The 18,591-nt window shown below is 38.6% G+C and overlaps 1 protein-coding gene across 1 annotated transcript; it reads left to right on the forward strand.

Annotated features, from left to right (window-relative positions):
• Positions 1-54: 54 nt before the first annotated feature.
• Positions 55-18,057, forward strand: aqp9b (aquaporin 9b). Its single transcript, XM_040010625.1, has 6 exons — positions 55-2,815; positions 3,510-3,636; positions 7,260-7,397; positions 7,618-7,736; positions 8,887-9,104; positions 17,012-18,057. The coding sequence occupies exons 1-6, from the start codon at positions 2,714-2,716 to the stop codon at positions 17,172-17,174; spliced, it is 867 nt and encodes a 288-aa protein (XP_039866559.1). The 5' UTR covers positions 55-2,713; the 3' UTR covers positions 17,175-18,057.
• The last annotated feature ends 534 nt before the right edge of the window (positions 18,058-18,591 follow it).

Raw genomic sequence — 18,591 nt, forward strand, 5'->3', positions numbered from 1 at the left:
GGTGCTTATTTACGATTATCTGCTCATTAAGTTTGGCGGAAATGTGAAGAAACGGCGTGGGGGGAGAAAGTGTATCTAGCAGGGCTTACTGAAGAGGCGTGAATTTCAGATTTCATAACGCGGGCCTCTTGACCGCACAAAGGAGTTTGAGACAGATGTAGGTCCATAATTTGCAAATCCCCGCAGGATGCTTTTTCTCCATCAGCACATCCCTCTTTTTCTCACAGCATGGGCGACACTCTCCAAGTGTCTGTTTCACATCAAAGAGGACGGCTCCGAAACTGTGACATTGATTAATGGAGTCAAAACATCCCATTCTCAGCCTGTCGTCTCACCTTTTCACAGAGCGCAGTGAACGGAAGATAAGGCATACCGGGGAGACGGTGTGACAAACGTGTAGCCGCCACTTCAACACTTCAAATGTTTTCATGGAGCTCCCTCTGTTGGACGGAGAGAGCCCAGGACTCTGCAGGGTCACACACGTTTACATGAGTCTGAATAATTGGAGAGAGCGACTCGATAAGCTGAAGTGATGGGAACACGAAACGATAACAAATGGAGGCATGACCGAAAGCCCAGGATGAGTGCAAGGAGCGCAAACCCTCCTGAAGGAAGGCTGAAAGAAGGTGAGTGGGAAAGCATTTCAGAGAGAAAAAAGAGGTGAGTCTCCCCCGAAATGAACCAGCATCACTCCCAGTTGCCCCCCAAACGAATTACAGAGAGTAAATAAGCGACTAATGGATGGTGGTGAAGACCTCTGAAAGTTACGAAATATTTTATTCACAAAATCAACCAAATTTTTTATGGACTCAATTTTTTCCCATAAGTGAGATTAAAAATGTAAAAAAAAAAAACAAGCGTAATAATACTGATGGAAAGACGCATTAAATCAAGAAACGAGGCTGAAGATAACCTGTTCAACCCTTAACCGAGGTTAACCTCTTATACTCGGTAGATTAAATATATTTTTTAATATTTTAATTTTTAAACTATTCTCAGTTTTATTTGGTTATTTGATGGCGCACACATTTGTAAATATCTTAACTCTAACTCCCCCTGTGCACTAGTTCGTCTACTTTGCGTAAATAATTTGATTTTATGATTTAAACCGAGACAAAGCTGCTTGTTATTTAAAGGTTTAACATATGTTGATTTAAGGCGGCTGCTCGAGCACCAAATAGAGAAGCCTGTAATTCCTATCACGTTCTGTTAAAATACGCACACATAATCTTTTTTAAATGTAACTTCAGACCCGAAAGTCTTTTAAAAAAAAAAAAAAAAATAGTCTGTTTGGGCTTTTAAAAAATCTTCTGAACGCCCAATAGAAAAATCCGTTTTATAGGGTTATATTTAAATGTACTTATAAGTAAATCCCTCAGCTAGAGCTCATTAAAATAAGAGATTTTTTTAGAACTGTTGCAGCTTTGAAATTGTATGGGTGTAAAGTAAAATATGTGTGCTTTTAGGTCACATTTCCCATGGAACTTAAGTATAAAATGTTATGTTATTTGAGGAGCATATTTAGCATTTTTTGCCTTTTGTATATTTCAAATTAAAACTTTAAAGTTCTCTTCACATAAGATCAGTTGCTTAGTACCGCCTATACATGCAGTAGAAATCTTTATTTAAGCTGCAAAATGCCGTAACTGGCTCAGACTCTTTGTGCCAAAATTCATAATTTGCGTCACTGAATATGCTACTAGTGACTTATGATAATTTCTGAAAAGTGGCCCGACATGTTTTCACTGACACTGGATGTGCTGTGGTTCTAAATCTCTAAGAGGATAGATAACTGGCCGCTGTTGTGTGTTTAATTCCGATGCTGAGCACATGGTTCAACCTATAACTTGTAAAGCAAAAGAGCGCTAACACGTGAGGGGGAAATCAACTGCCCTGCGATGATCACGTAACACATACAATATTTAGCAAAAACAAGGGGAAAATATAAAGAACAAATACATTTGTACCCAGCACTGAACAAAACACACAGACCGTCAGTGCCCAAAAACGTGTGGTATAGAAAGAAAGCATTGGCCTATGTGTGCATATAGCAACAAAACGTTCCTGGGAATCTCATCATGTCACTCCTTTTTCCAGAAATTCTTGCACTTAATGCATCCCTTTGCAGCGTAACTTGGGAATAACTGGCTTGCATGTTGCAACCATCGTCTGCACGCCCGTGCATCGTTGTGCTGACCTCCTCTCGCAGTGGCTAAATTTGTTTTACAATCCACATTCTCGTGTGACTTACACCTGCAGGATCGACAGATTTCGGCCGTCGTGGTGACTTGCACAATAAATAACCCCAGCATATTGTGTGCTGTAAAACTAGCCCATTACAATTTAGTAACCGTTCAGGTGGTAGGCAGGTGATGTCACATTGGCTTAGCTGTGTTAAAAAATGTGCGCTGGTGCTCTTGGTGTTGTGCACAGGAAGCATTTCATTTTTTGTTTTTACAACTTCAAGTGAGATTTGAAAATTCAGTGAAAGCAGCTGAACCCCCCCCCTGTTGTTGAAGTAGAAGTAGACCTCTTGTGGTCACCAAGGGAAACGGATTGAGAAAGCTTAACATCGCTGTCAGCCTGCGCGGTCCGAGCGCACCGAGTGGGAGGCGACAACCTACACCGCCAGTGTTTCACGGAGACTCCATCAGAGCTGTTAGCTGTTTGTTGTGTCACAAGGAAGACATCAAGAAGGAAGCCGCAGGGGAAAATGGAAAACGAATACAGGAGGAAGATGAAGGAGAAACTTGGCCTGAGGCGAGACATCTTTAAGGAGTTCCTGGCGGAGTTTCTGGGGATATTTTTCCTGATAGTGAGTACCTCCCTCTGCACCTGTCATCCAGCTTAAATAGACGCTTTAAAGCTGCGAGCCAGCAGCCTATGCTAATAAGGTGTCAAACTGGGTCTCCAGGGACTGTAACTGCTGTCTGTCATGAGTCTATTAACAGACTATATATCTTGAAAATATCTTTGTCTTTCATGTGCTCAGCTTTGATTTGCTGCTGACAGACTGTAAAAATCACAACAAAATGTTTCTGATTTAGGGAATGTTTCTCTTCAAGTAAGCAAAGGCATCCCTCTCTACAAATTTTGAAAATTTGCAAATATGTTATTTCATCATAATTCTTATGTCACATGGGGGGGGTGAACATGGACTTAAATTATAACAAGAATAGGAAGTGTGTTTATTTCCCACCCTGGTGTTTTCATTCATTCAAGCAGTGGCCTGCTTTACAGTTATGTTCCTCCACCTGTCCACCCCGACCTCCAAAGCCTGTGACACACCGTCAACAGCTTCCTTTTTTATTTGCCTTTAAATCACCCACACCCTTTACCTAATTAAGTGGGGGACTCATTATTGTTTCCAGCTACAAATTGTACTAATTGCTGCAGATGGTGGACAAGAGGGCTAGTGTTAATGGTGGGTATAATTGGACCAATTAAATTAAACAGGGTGAGCCTCTCTGCCTCTGCTGTTTACGTTTCTGTTCTTGTTTGTGTTCCAGCTCTTTGGATGCGGTTCGGTGGCCCAGATGGTCCTGAGCAGAGCAGGTCTCGGTGACATATTGAGCGTCCACATTGGTTTCACTCTTGGAGTCATGATGGCCGTCTATATTGCAGGGGGAGTGTCAGGTAAAAATTCCCCTCTTGTTAATTATGTCGCCCCCTTTTTTAAACAACTAACAATTTGAATATCAGATTGTTAGCAGATGAATCGATTGTTTTGGTCGCTCAAATGTTAAAAACAGCCAAAATACTGAGTTTAAAAGTAACAAAAGTAACAAAGGAAAGGACACATTCCCACAATACAGACACATAATTGTGTAATAACTATGTGTTTAGGGTCTACCTGCAGGCACATGATAAAAATGCTAGTTTCAATTTGTTGTCACATTGTTTTCCCTCACTAATTCAGTTGTTTTCTTATATAAATACTTATAGTTACTTAATAATTCACCCTGGAAAACAAAACTAGGCTGGTAATGAAGGTCACTCTGCTCCAGATGACTTTTCTCTGTGTTTAAATGATAACACACAGGTCTTAATGTAAAGTTTATATTTTTATGATCCTTGTGACACTAAATTACTGCCATTATTTAATTATCCTCTCTAATGGGCTACATTTCTGTTTAATAGTAGTCTGAATGGTCTAAGTCTGGAAATTTTGCACCAATGGGACTTTATCGGGTGCATTCCTTGAGGATTAAGCAGACCCTGCTCGGCTTTGCCAGCAATGACAGGGATAGAAGGGGATAGTTGTTAAATGTCACGGTGCTTCTCACAGGCTGTCTGAGCCAAAGTGAGCGTCCATTAATCAGTGATTACAGTATCCAGTGTGTCAAGGGTTGCATTGTGCAGACTCCATGAGATGTATGGACATTTCATCAGTATTTGAAGGGGAAAAAGCTTCAAGGCTGAAATAAGAGATTATATAAATGCTGTGGCATCTGAAGGCTTAGTCACCGCTGAAAAGAAAAGTTTAATGTATCTGAAGTAAGGGGAAGCGGCAAGTTCAGTGGTAACATGAGCTTACCAGCACCTTTGTTTAAAAGTGAATATTTGCTGTTTCATGAGGGTTACGTGTGCAATTCTTTGCAGGCTTCAGAGTTTGTTTTTGGCTTTGGAGAAGACAGAGTTTCATAAATAAAATTTGGGTTTTTAAAAACAAAAAACAAACAAACATAGTATAATAAGTGAATTCATTTTTTTAAAATTATTATTATTTTTTAAGAATCAAAGACTGAAATATCCAATTTACGCTAAATCAAGGATGCCAAACATAGGGCCTGGGGGCCAGAATCGGCCCAGCAAAGACTCCAATCTGGCCCGAACCAAAGCAATTTATGGTTAAACAATCAAATGATTAAAAAGTTCATGTTTTTTCACTATCTGCCATAAAAACTGATTTTTTGTTTGCTTGGTTTTACTTTACAGTGACTTCACAGTTACAAAAGCAAACAAAACATTGAAATTTTCAGTGAATTAAAAACTTCATATTTCATAATTACAGGACAGTCTGAGTAATGAACAACCAGAAGTTTGTCTGTAATTTCACACACTTATCACATAGTTTTACTGGTCCAATATGGCCCACTTAAGATCCCATATATGTTGTATGTGGCCTGTGACATTAAAAGAATTTGACATCACTGCTCTAAATATTAATGTCATGTAGGCTGTACTTCGTTAAAGGTCTTAGTATTTGGTTAACTACGCAAGCTCAGCACCCATAGTGTGGTTGAATTTTTCCTGCCTTTTCTTTACTTTTTTCCACCTATTTCCATTTACCTGCTTTCTACGGAAGAGGATTAGGGCCACTGGGAAAAATAAGTGAGGGCGTCCTTTTTTCTCCTTCCAGAATTCTGAAATTAAAATCAGAATTCACATTTTTACATATTTCATATTTCTCTCTCTCTTTCTGTATATATATATATATATATATATATATATATATATATATATGAAAGGCTAAAACTCCTTTAAAAAAATCCTTTTCAAGATCACAAGAGGACATGGAAAGATGTAGCGGGGGCTGATAATTTCCCAGATGCAATGTTTTCTTGCGAGTCTCATGACTCAGCAGCTATCTTTAAACACCTCCAGATACTTTTTTGGGCACTTATTTTGTTGAGATCTCATTAAAATTAATTTCAGCGGTCACACGGGAACAAAAACTACATGTAATCAAATTTTATCAAATTTTTTTTTTTTTTTAATTTGCTGACTTTGCTCCAAATTCAGGTTTTAAAAATAATTTAGAGTTAATTTCCCCATAAATATCAACATTTAACATTACCTAGTGCAAAATGTCAGTGTGACAGATAATTACTTTTTCTTTTTTTTTTTGCTGTTAGGGATGATTGCTGTGAGCACTGAGACTCATGGTTCAGTTTTACTTGCGCGACATGATTAATAAGAATAGTTTAAAGCTTCAGAAGAGTCGCTGAAAAACTTGAGGACAGCAAGGTTAATATATGAAGAGCTTTTGCTGCATGACTGAGCCATTCAGCCCTGGGGTCCACGGCTCAGTGGGAATCTTCTGTCCAACGACATCTCTGAAGATGATCATAGGTATTGGACTAATGAGCTTTACTGGGGCATGGGTCTCTGGAGAGGAGGGGAGTCAGGTGTGGCAAGCCTGGCTTTCTAGGCTCCCCTGGCAGGGAGGCTCCATAGGAGAAGAAAACACAATTGTTTTCACTTTGTAGTCTGAGATTTTAGATGACAGTGTACGGTAAGTGTGACACATCATGGTCACTCTAATGACCCGCAGCCTACGTGTGCCTTAAGCAGATTCAGGCAGATTATGTCAGATGCAATTCAGACAGGCAGGTCTGGCTGGTTGTCGTGGTCTGTGTTTGTGAACAGGATGGGGAGATTAACAATGGGCGCATGGCCGATACCCCCAGTGGTGTTACCACATCTAGGTCAAAGCCAAGAACCCAGAGTGTTAAATAAATGACCCCACACTGCCATCACAGCCCAATAACAATTGGCTGGAATGTGTTCAAACACGCCTCTTCAGGACAATGCAGAAGAAAAAGTATTGACTCTGAAGGCACACAAACCCGGTGCCCTTTGTTTGAAAGTATCCTGAAGATTGTTAGCAGAGGGTTTGATCACAAGCATGAAATGATCAGACAGGACGTCACTAAGTGTTTTAATCTACTGCACACTGGTTTCACCTCATCTGGTAAGCCATAAGAGACTTTTAAATGCCTGGCCAAGTCCTCCTCTTTGGTCTCAGATGTTTGACATCTGATTTAGAGCTTAAATGGTTAGTCAATTAATTTGTCAATCAACATTTGATAATTATCGTTTAAAGGGTAACTCCGTCAATTTCACAAATCTAAGTTTGTTTGCAAGTCTAGGGGAATATTTCATGATGTGGGGGAGGGGGGGAAAGGCCTGATGTAGCTTAACAAGGAAGAAGACTATGGAATAAAGAAGTTAATGACGTCTGTAGCCATGCTGGATCTTCTTTGATTATTTTTTAAAAAACCAGCCTTACAGTGAGCCTAGGTGTAATATAAGAGTCTCATGCTAAATGCAAAGTATTCAGAGTGATAAACTGAGTGTTTGAGGTTATAGGGCTTTGAGAACTGTGTGGCCATCATTCATCATAGAAAACAGGTCTTAATTTTTGCCAAAGCTTTTTTTGTGTCATAAAATCATTGTTGATTACTATTGTTTCTCATCTTTGACTTGTACATGCTGCAGTGCTATGTTCCTAATGCATTGTTCCATTGTTCCAGGAGCCCATGTGAACCCGGCAGTGTCTCTGGCCATGCTGATCCTGGGGAAGCTGCCTCTAAAGAAGTTCCCCATATACGTGGCAGCACAATTCCTGGGGGCTTTTGTTGGATCATGTGCCGTCTATGGATTGTATTATGGTGGGTGTAAATTTCGCCAGTACCAAAAAGCAGGATTTTTCTGAGGAAACCCGGAATAACCATCCAACAATAACAATAATTACAAACCAGATGTACATGTTAAAGAGCCGAAACAATGATGCTTCTCATTATTATAGTTGATACTGTTTTAATGCCTGAATTCTTTTTTAAATATTAGATGAGCTTCATGGCAGTAATTTTATTAACATTTCTTTTGCAGATGCTTTGATGGACTTTACCAAAGGAGAATTTATTGTTACAGGTGAAAATGCCACAGCCACCATATTTGCAAGCTATCCTTCAAAACATCTGTCTGTCCTAAACGGGCTTGGTGATCAGGTGGGCCTTTAGACCTGTCACTTATATTTTGTAATTTAGATCTTAATGACTTTTACACTCCTTTACATATTTTTGTCAGTTGATCACAGTATATTGTGGATGTAGAAGTAGAAGTGCCCTGAGTTTGGGACTACATGCATACACAAGTAAGAGCAGAAAGCAAATATATTTTCAAATCATGTGTGTTTATGAAACCTACCGTAATACATTGAGCTTCAGATATATAATTGAGGTAAAAGAGCTTAGCCAGACTTACCCTTTTAGTAAAAGCATAACATTTGATAGACCTTTACAAGCTATATAAACGGCCTGATAAGCCTAAAAAGACAAAACAAAACATGTTATTGAATCAATGTGAATTATATACTTACTAAATATTAATTTCTTTTATATAAAATTAATAATCCAAAAAAGCAAAAGTTATATATAAGACATTTTATTATAATACACCAAACCTTTTTGTCCGCAAACTCCTCCTCCATGATCAGGGATACAAAGGTACATTTCAGGCCGCTGAAGGTTCTTATCTATATCAGACATGACATCATCATCACCATCATGTTGCCAAGCAACCCCAAGCAAATTATCCAGGCCTGTAACACTGTATACAAAATTTCACAGCAGTTATGTTCATTTAGTTTAAAATTTGAATACTATCATATATCATGATGCCATCATGTTGCCTGGCAACCACCTAACAATGGCATTTATGTAGTAGAGGAGAACCTCATCATTGCAGTGCGCCCAAAAAAGACATGACATGGTTAAAGATAATCTGGAGTAAAAAAAAGACCCACCAACCCTACTTATTATTTTCTAAATGAGATACAGTATGTCAGTTTGCCAACAGCACAAACACTACTGTAACATGGGTATGTAAAAGTATAATAACATTTCCAAATTAACTGACATGTTCACTGTTTTAGAGATGTTTTAACAATAAGTGTGTCATAATATGCTTATATTGTTGATAACCATGATATTTAATAAACTAACATCAAATAATCATCAAATAATATTCCTGTTATTATCTCATTATGGAATATATTTAATGTACAGTGAAGTCCTTCAAACACTGCAGCAGCTGCAGCAGCAACTATAGCAAATATTTTCAGAGTTGTGCTAACTGCCTTATTTTTTATTGTTTAAGGTAATTGCAACCGCTGCACTGGTCATATGCATCCTGGCTATCACTGACAGGAAGAATATTGGCGCTCCAAAGGGCATGGAGCCTCTGAGCATTGGCCTGATCATCGCAGGCATTGGAGTGTCCATGAGTCTGAACTGTGGCTATCCAATCAACCCGGCTCGAGACCTTGGCCCCCGTTTCTTCACAGCTTTGGCTGGATGGGGCATGGAAGTTTTCAGGTAACTTAGCTGTCTGATATTTAAACAAAAGGTGGTTGTTATCGACTGTTAAGTGCATTTTATTGAGACTTTGGGAAGAATTTCATTTATTGAGTTTCTGTTCTTATTGCACATGATGAGCAGCATTTGCGCCATCTTCACTTCTGTGACAACTGAATTAATATTTCAATGAGAGCGAGGAGCAGAGGGCAATCCAATGCAGACAGATATAAAATATTCAGTGCTTTGTTACTGAAATGAAACAACTGGATGTTCCTCAGTTTTATTCCTTTTTACCTTCAGCTGGTCCTGTTTTGTGTTTTTCCACAGAAAGGTTTTAATCAGATTTGGAAGATCACAAAAAGAGTTATTTTGTCTACACATGTAGTGTGCAGTACTCAATACCTGCTGTTATTAACACTCAACCACTGCACTATGTATATTATAATATACACTTACATATTTTTTTGTCTATTTTTTGCATAGTATTATTAGTGTTAGGTTATGCTGCATCTATTTATCTTATCTTATCTTATCTTATCTTATCTTATCTTATCTTACTACATTAATGGCACTTTTTGGGGTATTTTAAATCACTAGTAACAGCTGCTATAAAAGATGAAAACTAACTGTCACATGTGCATTCATGTAAGTCCATCTGTCCATCGGTATATGCAGTAGTTAAAGTGGGGTTCTTTGATTAATCTCCACTAACTTAAAAATATATTTAACACCCCTTATAAAAAACAAATACATCATTTTGACCCCGATTCCCTTATGCTATCTGTGAGCCAAAGGAAATTCTGACAAGTTGAGAAATATTATTTCAAAGTTGCTACAAAAGCGTTCAATTAATCATCGCCACGAAAACGGCTAATCGTCAAACTGTTGGCTATGCTCTGGGAAGATAGCGTCATTGGCAGGATGGAAACATTTTTGAAGCTGTGACACGATTATGTTGATTTATATGTTGATTTTGGCTTTATTGACAGATCTCTCTTCGGTTTTAAGCAAGCCAAGCTAAAGCACCGTCTAACAATCCAACACCCTAATAACCCAGGCAAATCCTCCAGTAAACCTAAAAGATCTGTATATAAAATAAAGAATGAAGAAAAATAATCAAAGAGCAAAACGTTGCAAATGTAAGGAGGTTACACATCCATTCTCTAAGTAAGTTTATGGAAAAACTGAGGAATGGAGAAAATCACACATCAGCGATCTCTGTGTTTAGCACAGACAACATTTCACTTCATACTTCCCTGATTTTAAAACTAAAGTTTAGGACTGTTTGTGCCCCAGTCGCAACAAACTGGTGGATTTATCATGAAATACCAGCAGGTGTCTCACGCAGTATTTAGGCCAACCCGTTAAGTATCCTGAACTCTCAGAGCATGACAACTTTGCTCCCACTCCCTCTTACCCATGTGAGTCAGTCCTGACTCAATGAAGACTCAGTCAAGAGCTCAGGACACGTTTCTATGTGGAAGATGATATTAAACTCAGCTGTAACTGTCAGGTGCATCCCACTGGTTTCAGGCGGGGTGTTATCAGTGCAATTAGAAAAAAAGAAAAAAGTTGTGCTTTAATACTTTCTATATGTAAATGTTCGAACAAAGATTTTTAACAACAGTGCAATGTTCTGTAAAATTTCTCTCCTCCCTCTAAGAAGTGATTTAAAGGGTCATGAAGGTTGCACACAGAGCTCCCCGCATTTGACAGGGTACACACTCGTGACATGGAGACACAGAAAAACAACAGGCAATTTAGAGTTGACAGAAACCCTAACAGTTTAGAGAAACCTGCAGAATCCAGGTGTTGCGACATTTCTGTGAAATGTTTTGCTTCTTGGAACCAAAAATTATCTGGAAATTTGGGAAATTGAGACAGTTTTTTTGTATTTAGCACCCTTCAGACCACATAAATATGTATGTGGATTCCTAAATTAACCACTCACTAATCTTAGAAAGATCAAGAAGTACTGACCACTCCAAACCACCATCAAAATGATGCTGTGTCATCAAAGTGTACCTTTTATATTTTTCCAGTATGTTGCAAACATACGTGGGTTCAGTGTGTCTCCATGTCTCACTTTCACTTTGGACTTTGACTGGAGTGCAAACAGAACTGTCTGGCTACATGTAAATTACCTGAATGCTTTATAACAGTGAACTTTGTGTCAGCTGTCTGACCAACTATTCGCAAATCGGTAATGTCTGTAGTGAAAATATTGGACAGAGACCCCAAGAAGTAGTATCACTGAACAGACTATCATTTACACCGTCTTCACTTAGACTTCTGGTCCTAACAGAGTTAGAAAACACTCCTCTGATAGCTCATCTCAGTCTCCGAGTGTTGAATCAGATTCTTATTCTTAATTTAGAAGATCTCTCAATCAATCAATCAATCAATCTTTATTTATAAAGCACTTTTCATACAGAAAAAATGTAGCACAAAGTGCTTTACATAGTTAAAAGCAGCCCACCCCACCCTCCAACGCACTCCCCACACTCTCAATACACATATATCCCCCCACCCCCACCCACACACACATACACACACGCGCACACTTAAAGAGTAAAAATTGGGCTGGGCTCGCATTAGCCAAGTGAGGAAACATTATAACAGAGAGCCGTCTGCACCGGGAGCCGGTCACAGACCGCAGCCTCCGGGCTGGGCACACAGCAGGAGGGAGGCCAAGGAGCCCCCCAACCAGGCTGAGAGGACCCCAGAGACCCAGCAGCCACGGTCAATAACAGCCCCGGTGCAGAGAGCGCCCTCCGAGGAAACACTGGAGATATGACGCAATACGATATATACAGGGTAAAATGATAAAATAAATAAGATAAATAAGAACAGGATACAATATAAATATAAATATAAATAGAGTAAGAAGATTAAAAAATGAATAAGAATAAAATCAAGAAATATTAGGTAAATCCTAAATTAATAATAGAATAACAGGATAGAATAAATAAACATAAAAAAAAAATAAACGCTAAGTAAAAGCTAAATTAAAAAGGTGGGTCTTGAGCCTGTTCTTAAAAACATGTACGTTCTCTGCGGCCCTGAGCTCCTCCGGCAGGCTGTTCCACAGACGAGGACCGTACCACTGAAAAGCTGCCTCTCCGTGAGTATGTGTCCTGACTTTAGGGACAATCAAAAGGCCAGTACCAGAGGACCTCAGGGTCCGCGAGGGTTCGTATGGTAAAAGCAGATCTGAGAGATAAGAAGGCCCAAGACCATTAAGACATTTAAAAACCAATAAAAGAACTTTAAAATCGATCCTGAAACACACGGGGAGCCAATGCAGCGATTCTAAAACCGATTCTCCCCAGAATCTTTGTGATATTAGAAAACCACATCAGCCGTTGAACGCTGAAGTATTAGAATTTTCAGGAGCTGATCTCATCAATTGCTGAGATACAGTGTTGGGCTTTTTAACTAACTCCTGTAGGATTCAAGCTTCCAGATATTCCAGGTCATGTTTAGTTTTTCCAGTTGTTGCTTCATTCTCCCTCAGGTTTCCCTTTTATGAAGACAGTATCCTCTGGGTTTCTCTGCCCAAAGCAAATTCTTTGTACCAAATCAAAACTAAAGCTTTCGTAAAAGTACCCCTCAGAACTGATGGCAGTTTTCTGAGGCATTAGGCCTATAATCTTCCTTCCCATCTGATCCAGCTGGGTTGTAACTCAAAATGTTTATTTTGGGTTGGCAACATAACACAGTTTAATAGTACAGTTTGCCTGAAGACAAAGCGTTTGTGCTGTTTGTTTGTGGATTTGCCCTCAGTGTCCGATCATCATTGGCTCTGCCCTGATCCAATCTCTTTAACCCCTGGACCTGAAAGTGTCTGAGCACAAACTAAGACCCAGGTGCTCTCTGAATAATATAGGGCATATAAATGCAGACTTGGATTTTTTTTTTTTCAACAAGCCTGAGAAATATAAATGTTCTGGTGTTATCTGTTACTGCACTACAGCCGTAAATATCTCATGTGTAGCAATGTTTCTATACTAATGGGTAGAAATGCACTTAAGAGGTTTGTATCACTGTGGTAAATCTGATTAAAAATGCAACAAAACAAAAGAAAAAATGGAAGTCGGGCTGAGGATTTCCTGACATTCCGTTTCTTTTCTCGCTGGGTAGAAATGCACTTAAGAGGTTCGTATCACTGTGGTAAATCTGATTAAAAATGCAACAAAAGATTAGGTCCAAAACATCTGACAATTCTTTGGGAAGGTTGAACGCCTGGAAAAATGATTTAAAGAAGGACATATCCATGGAACAATGGGCATTGGTTTGCGCAAAAGCTCATAAACAAACTATTAATTCTAGACTAAGGTTGTTGCAATACAAATGGTTAATGCAAATATATGTTACTCCGGAAAAATTAAATAAGTACAACTCTAATATTCCAGACACTTGTAATAAATGTAATGAAGATAAAGGTAACTTTTGGCATTGTATTTGGGATTGCAGGAAGATAGGCTCTTTTTGGGTTGCAGTAACACAAACTATGAAACAAATATTATCCAAAGAGGTTGTTTTGGATCCTGGCTTCCTTATTTTGGGATTGTACCCGGAAAACATGAAGTACACAAAAAGTGACAGAATGTTTATTGATATGGGTTTGTTACAAGCAAAAAGATTAATCGCACTAAAATGGAAAAGAACAAGAGAATCGAGTATCACACAGTGGATAAAACAAATGATGGTGGCTTTGCCATTGGAGCGGATAACATGTATACTGAAAAGGAAATTGGATGTTTTTGAGAAGGTGTGGAGACCATTTGTGAATTTTGTAGAAGGATTTGTATTATCTGAGGAGGACGAGGACTGAGGGCAATGACATTTGATTTGGGATAATGATAAATTTAGGCCTTTAACGGAGTGATAAATCTGATGACTTTTTTGTTTTCTTTTTGCTGTCTGAGAGGAGTGTATGTTCATGTAGTATTTAGAATGTTGGACTGTTTGTAAGTCATTAAAATGTAAAAAAAAAAAAAAAAAGATATTGTTGGAAAAAAAAATGCAACAAAAGACAACATGTAGTAAAACAAAAGAAAAAATGGAAGTCGGGCTGAGGATTTCCTGACATTCCGTTTCTTTTCTCGCTCACTATTTGCATTTGATGGTGTCAATGTGACCCACTGAGTGTCTGCCTCCCAGCCTGATCATCTTAGCCGTGGCCATAGATTAAAGTCTATAATCCGGGTGCCTCTCTCCTCAAGTCTACTTCCTGAATGTCTGCTGGACCTTGTTTACTTTCAGGCCTGCTCTTTTAATTGAAGCCCTTTCACCTATTGCTACATTAACCCACAAGACTCTAACTCCCTCTTCTAAGTAAAAGAGTCTTTGCGGGGGGGGCAGAGTGAAAATGAGGACACAAGCAGCTGGTCCAACAAACAGAGCTTCTTAGTCTTTATTGTAATCTGGGATAACTTGTCTCCGGTAGGAGGATACTAACATAAACAAAGAGACTAGTGAAGCAGTTCACAATATGTCTTTTAAACCTACTAATTAACCTACCTAATTAATTAATAGAATTAGTACGGAGCCCCGCAGGGGACATGGGAGAAAAGAAAATTAAGACGGACTTTTGTGAGATCTCGCAAAACTATCTCGGGATCTTGCAAAACTTTTGCGAGATCTCGCAAAACAAACTCGGGATCTCGCAAAAGTTTTGCGAGATCTGGCAAAACAAACTCGGGAACTCGCAAAACAAACTCGAGATCTCGCAAAACAAACTCGGGATCTCGCAAAACAAACTCGAGATCTCGCAAAACAAACTCGGGATCTCGCAAAAGTTTTGCGAGATCTCGCAAAAGTTTTAGCCGCATTCTTCCCGTTAGCTCGAAGCTAACGGGAGGTCGAGACCCACTACAGCCGGGAGGAACACCGCTTTCCTGGCACATCGTGCCTCGACCTCCCGGTCGGCTTCGAGCCGGCGTCCGAAGAATGTGGCTAAAAGTTTTGCGAGATCCCGAGATAGTTTTGCGAGATCTCGCAAAAGTCCGTCTTAATTTTTTTTTCTCCCATGTCCCCTGCGGGGCTCCGTAAATTAGAGATCATACAAAAGGAAAAAAAAAATAATACAACATTAATTGTGCTGCATTTGTGCCATGTTTGCAGTCTTTTATTTTTTATAGCATTTAAAACAACATCCAAGTTGCAATTTTGATTCGAAAATATAGCTAGCATATCTGCCTATTTGAGGCATTATGACTATAACCTTCATTCCCATCTGATCCATCTGGGGTTTTTTTTTTAACTCAAAATGTTAAAAACAACAACAACAAAAAACATCTCACATGTGTCAGCATGTGTCAGTGCGAGATGGACAAACACAAGAGACTCATCAGCCAAAGGCAAGTAATAAACACCATCTATGTCTGAAATAAAGACAATCCTAGCAGCTAGTTACACCATAATTGCTTATATTAGCATAGCAGTATCAGCCATGAACCTACTGTGATGTGGACAGATTAATCGGCCACAATATCACCAATAAACCTGCAAATCCTTAGATCAATAAAATGGGATAAAACATGTTACCTACTGAGCATTGAAGGTGGTGGTAGGTAGGTTTAATTATCTTAGGACGGAGACGGACTCTTCAGGTTTTAGCCACAGACTGTATATAAAAGATGGACAGAGCTGATGAAGTCCCATTTTGAGCCATTTTGAGATGAGACAATGAGGGGTATGTCTGACTTTGAAGCCATATGCTTATTAGCTGCTGACTTGTTTTTGGCTCATAAGTTGTTAAGTTGCCAGCTAATGAATATTTCCTGGATAATCCTCCTTTCTGAAACTTAAAGTTATAAAACATTACAAAATGGACTCAATGCTTTATACAGTATAACCAGAAAATACTTCCAAAGACCATAAACTCAACAGTAAAGTATTTACTGTGGTCCCAGTAGAGAGACGTCTATTGGACTGTGAATCATTCTGCAAACATAGCTTTCGCCCCCTGGTGGCCATTAAAAGGAATGCAAGTTTAGGGTACTGGCTCCTGTTTTCGGACCCAGAAGCTACATCTAAGTTATCAGATAATGCTAGCTAGTTGCATTTCACAGAATGAGATATCTGCTAGTTAGTGCTAAGTAACATTAATTTGAAAAACAAAAACCACTAGAATCTAACTCAAAACTGGCACTCAGGTTTCTTGGGCAGTCTACAGGTATAATTAACAATAATGTTAGTCATATTGTTTGTCCAACACACTCTACAAACCTAGCCATGAAGTAACTCATATTCTACTGGCACCAACCTTTCAAACTCAAAGTGAAGTCAGAGTTGTAAAATCCACAATTTTTTGTATCAGGTCATAACTGTGTTTATTCCTGATGTGACGATGGCTATGTCGAGCATTAGAAGAATGATTTTAACTCACTTTTGGAGCTGGCCTCAAGTGGCCACTGGAGGAACTACAGTTTTTGTTACATTTTTCAGCACTGGAGGTTCCTGCTCAGTTCTAGCAAATCAACATAAAACTGCTCTTTGAAACCAAAACATAAATGTAATATTTTCATATTGTTTGTAGTGTTTTTTAAAATCCTAACAAGACATTTCCGTCAGCTGTCTGTCTTAATGATTATCCCCTTTATTAGAGTATAAATAAAAATATTAGAATTTCACTCTTGTTAGTGATTCCTCGGCATGAATCTAACATCAGCCTCTCTCTGTATGGTAAACTTTTTACTTCATGATCCTAGTTTGTTTGTTTTTTAGGACTGCGCAATAAGCAAACAAGTCACTAGTTTTTGTTTACTTGTCAAAGCACCTTCAGAGCCACTGAGAAACACTTTCCATGGTTAAATTGACGCAAAGATGAATTATTTTTAAATCCTTAATAAGACCAGATACGTTTGGGGCTGTGTTTTTGTGACATCATAATCTCTGCGTATGTCCCCTGTCTGCAGAGCTGGAGGCTGCTGGTGGTGGATTCCTGTGGTAGGGCCCATGGTGGGTGGCGCAGTGGGAGCAGGTGTTTACCTTATCTTCATTGAGCTGCACCACCCTGAACCTGAAAAACAAGAGGAGAACAATGTCCAGGACAAATATGAGATCGTAACTATGACTTAATACTAAAAAAAAACAGGTGTTAGCATGAAAACTGAAATCTATTTCTACTATAAAAAATATCTGAGTATATTTACAGTGAATAGTTGCATGAAGCATGTACGTGAATGGAACATTTTATAGTCATTTATTTATATACACATGAATATTTTATGAAGCCTTTAAAGTCTCTTTTTTTAAAAAGTCTATACTACTTCAGGTATCAGGGTTTATCTTCCAGGGGCTCTTTTATATATCAAATTTGACTAAAATAATATATCAACTATACAAAAAATATATTCTCTTTAGTATCATAATAATATAACCTTATATAAAGTGTTTTTTCTGCATTAATCAGTAGCTATGCAGTATTTTTAATCTCCTATTTCCTAACTGGGACCATCTTCTCCTGTTAGAAATATTTGCCAAGTTTCTGAACAATATTGTTTTTTTATGTGCTTCTGTCAAACAAGTGGGCATTAAATATACAGCATGTATTTGAAAACTGCTGAAAGGTAGCAATTTATGATATGTTTAGGTAGTGGCATTAATTGGTATCGTGGAGTGTCTTCTCTCTGTGTCACACCATCCTTTGCGTGCATGTAAAAATGTACGATTGCTGCATCTTGCTGTTGTCGTTTTGTTTTTTTAACGTGTATATGTAGAAAGTCGAGCCTTAAAATGACGATACTGGTATAAGTTTATATTTTCATTTATGTATGCTCGCATAAACTTTTCTTCTCTGCAAAGAATGTAGCACATGTCACTGAATTCCTTCATGTTCTTTGTAGCGGTAGTGTCACTGTATCACAGGCAGTATGCAAACACTGACTGTAACTGTTTACATTAAAACCTTCTCGCAGCTATTGTGGGAAATGTGTAATAAAGGCTGAAAATTCCCTCCAAAGCACACAATCATTGAGCCTCTTGATTCAGATTAGTTTGTGATATTTTGAGATTATCTTATCTGCACTATTTACTCTTGATATGTATTTGTTTAAGACATGATTTGAAATGTCCGATTTTGCCCGATCTTGCAGCCTTGAAGAATCTAATTTACATCTTCATATACTCTAAAACAGGGGTGTCAAACATAAGGCCCGGGGACCAGAATCAGCCCAGCAAGCAAAGAAAGGAGACAGGTTTCATTTTCACTACATAAGATCAACGTAGGCTGCATGTGGCCCACCATGTATAATGCGTTTGACATGCCTCATCTATATGTGAATCACTGCTTAGATGGGCTGAGCCATATGTGCAGTAAAGAAAAAAGCCAGACAAACAAACAAATAAATTAAACCAATCACTCAGAGTAGGCACTGCTGTCAGAAAACAGGAAGCATATAATCTCTGCTAATGCGTGGATGCTGATATTGGCTGTCAGTTGAAGAAAAATAGCCGTTCTCACACAATTACTGTGCTGAGTGTCATTTTACAGCAA

The sequence above is a fragment of the Simochromis diagramma genome, unplaced genomic scaffold, assembly GCF_900408965.1.
Source record: "Simochromis diagramma unplaced genomic scaffold, fSimDia1.1 OVJJ01000603.1, whole genome shotgun sequence".
In the NCBI taxonomy this organism is placed as follows: Eukaryota; Metazoa; Chordata; class Actinopteri; order Cichliformes; family Cichlidae; genus Simochromis; species Simochromis diagramma.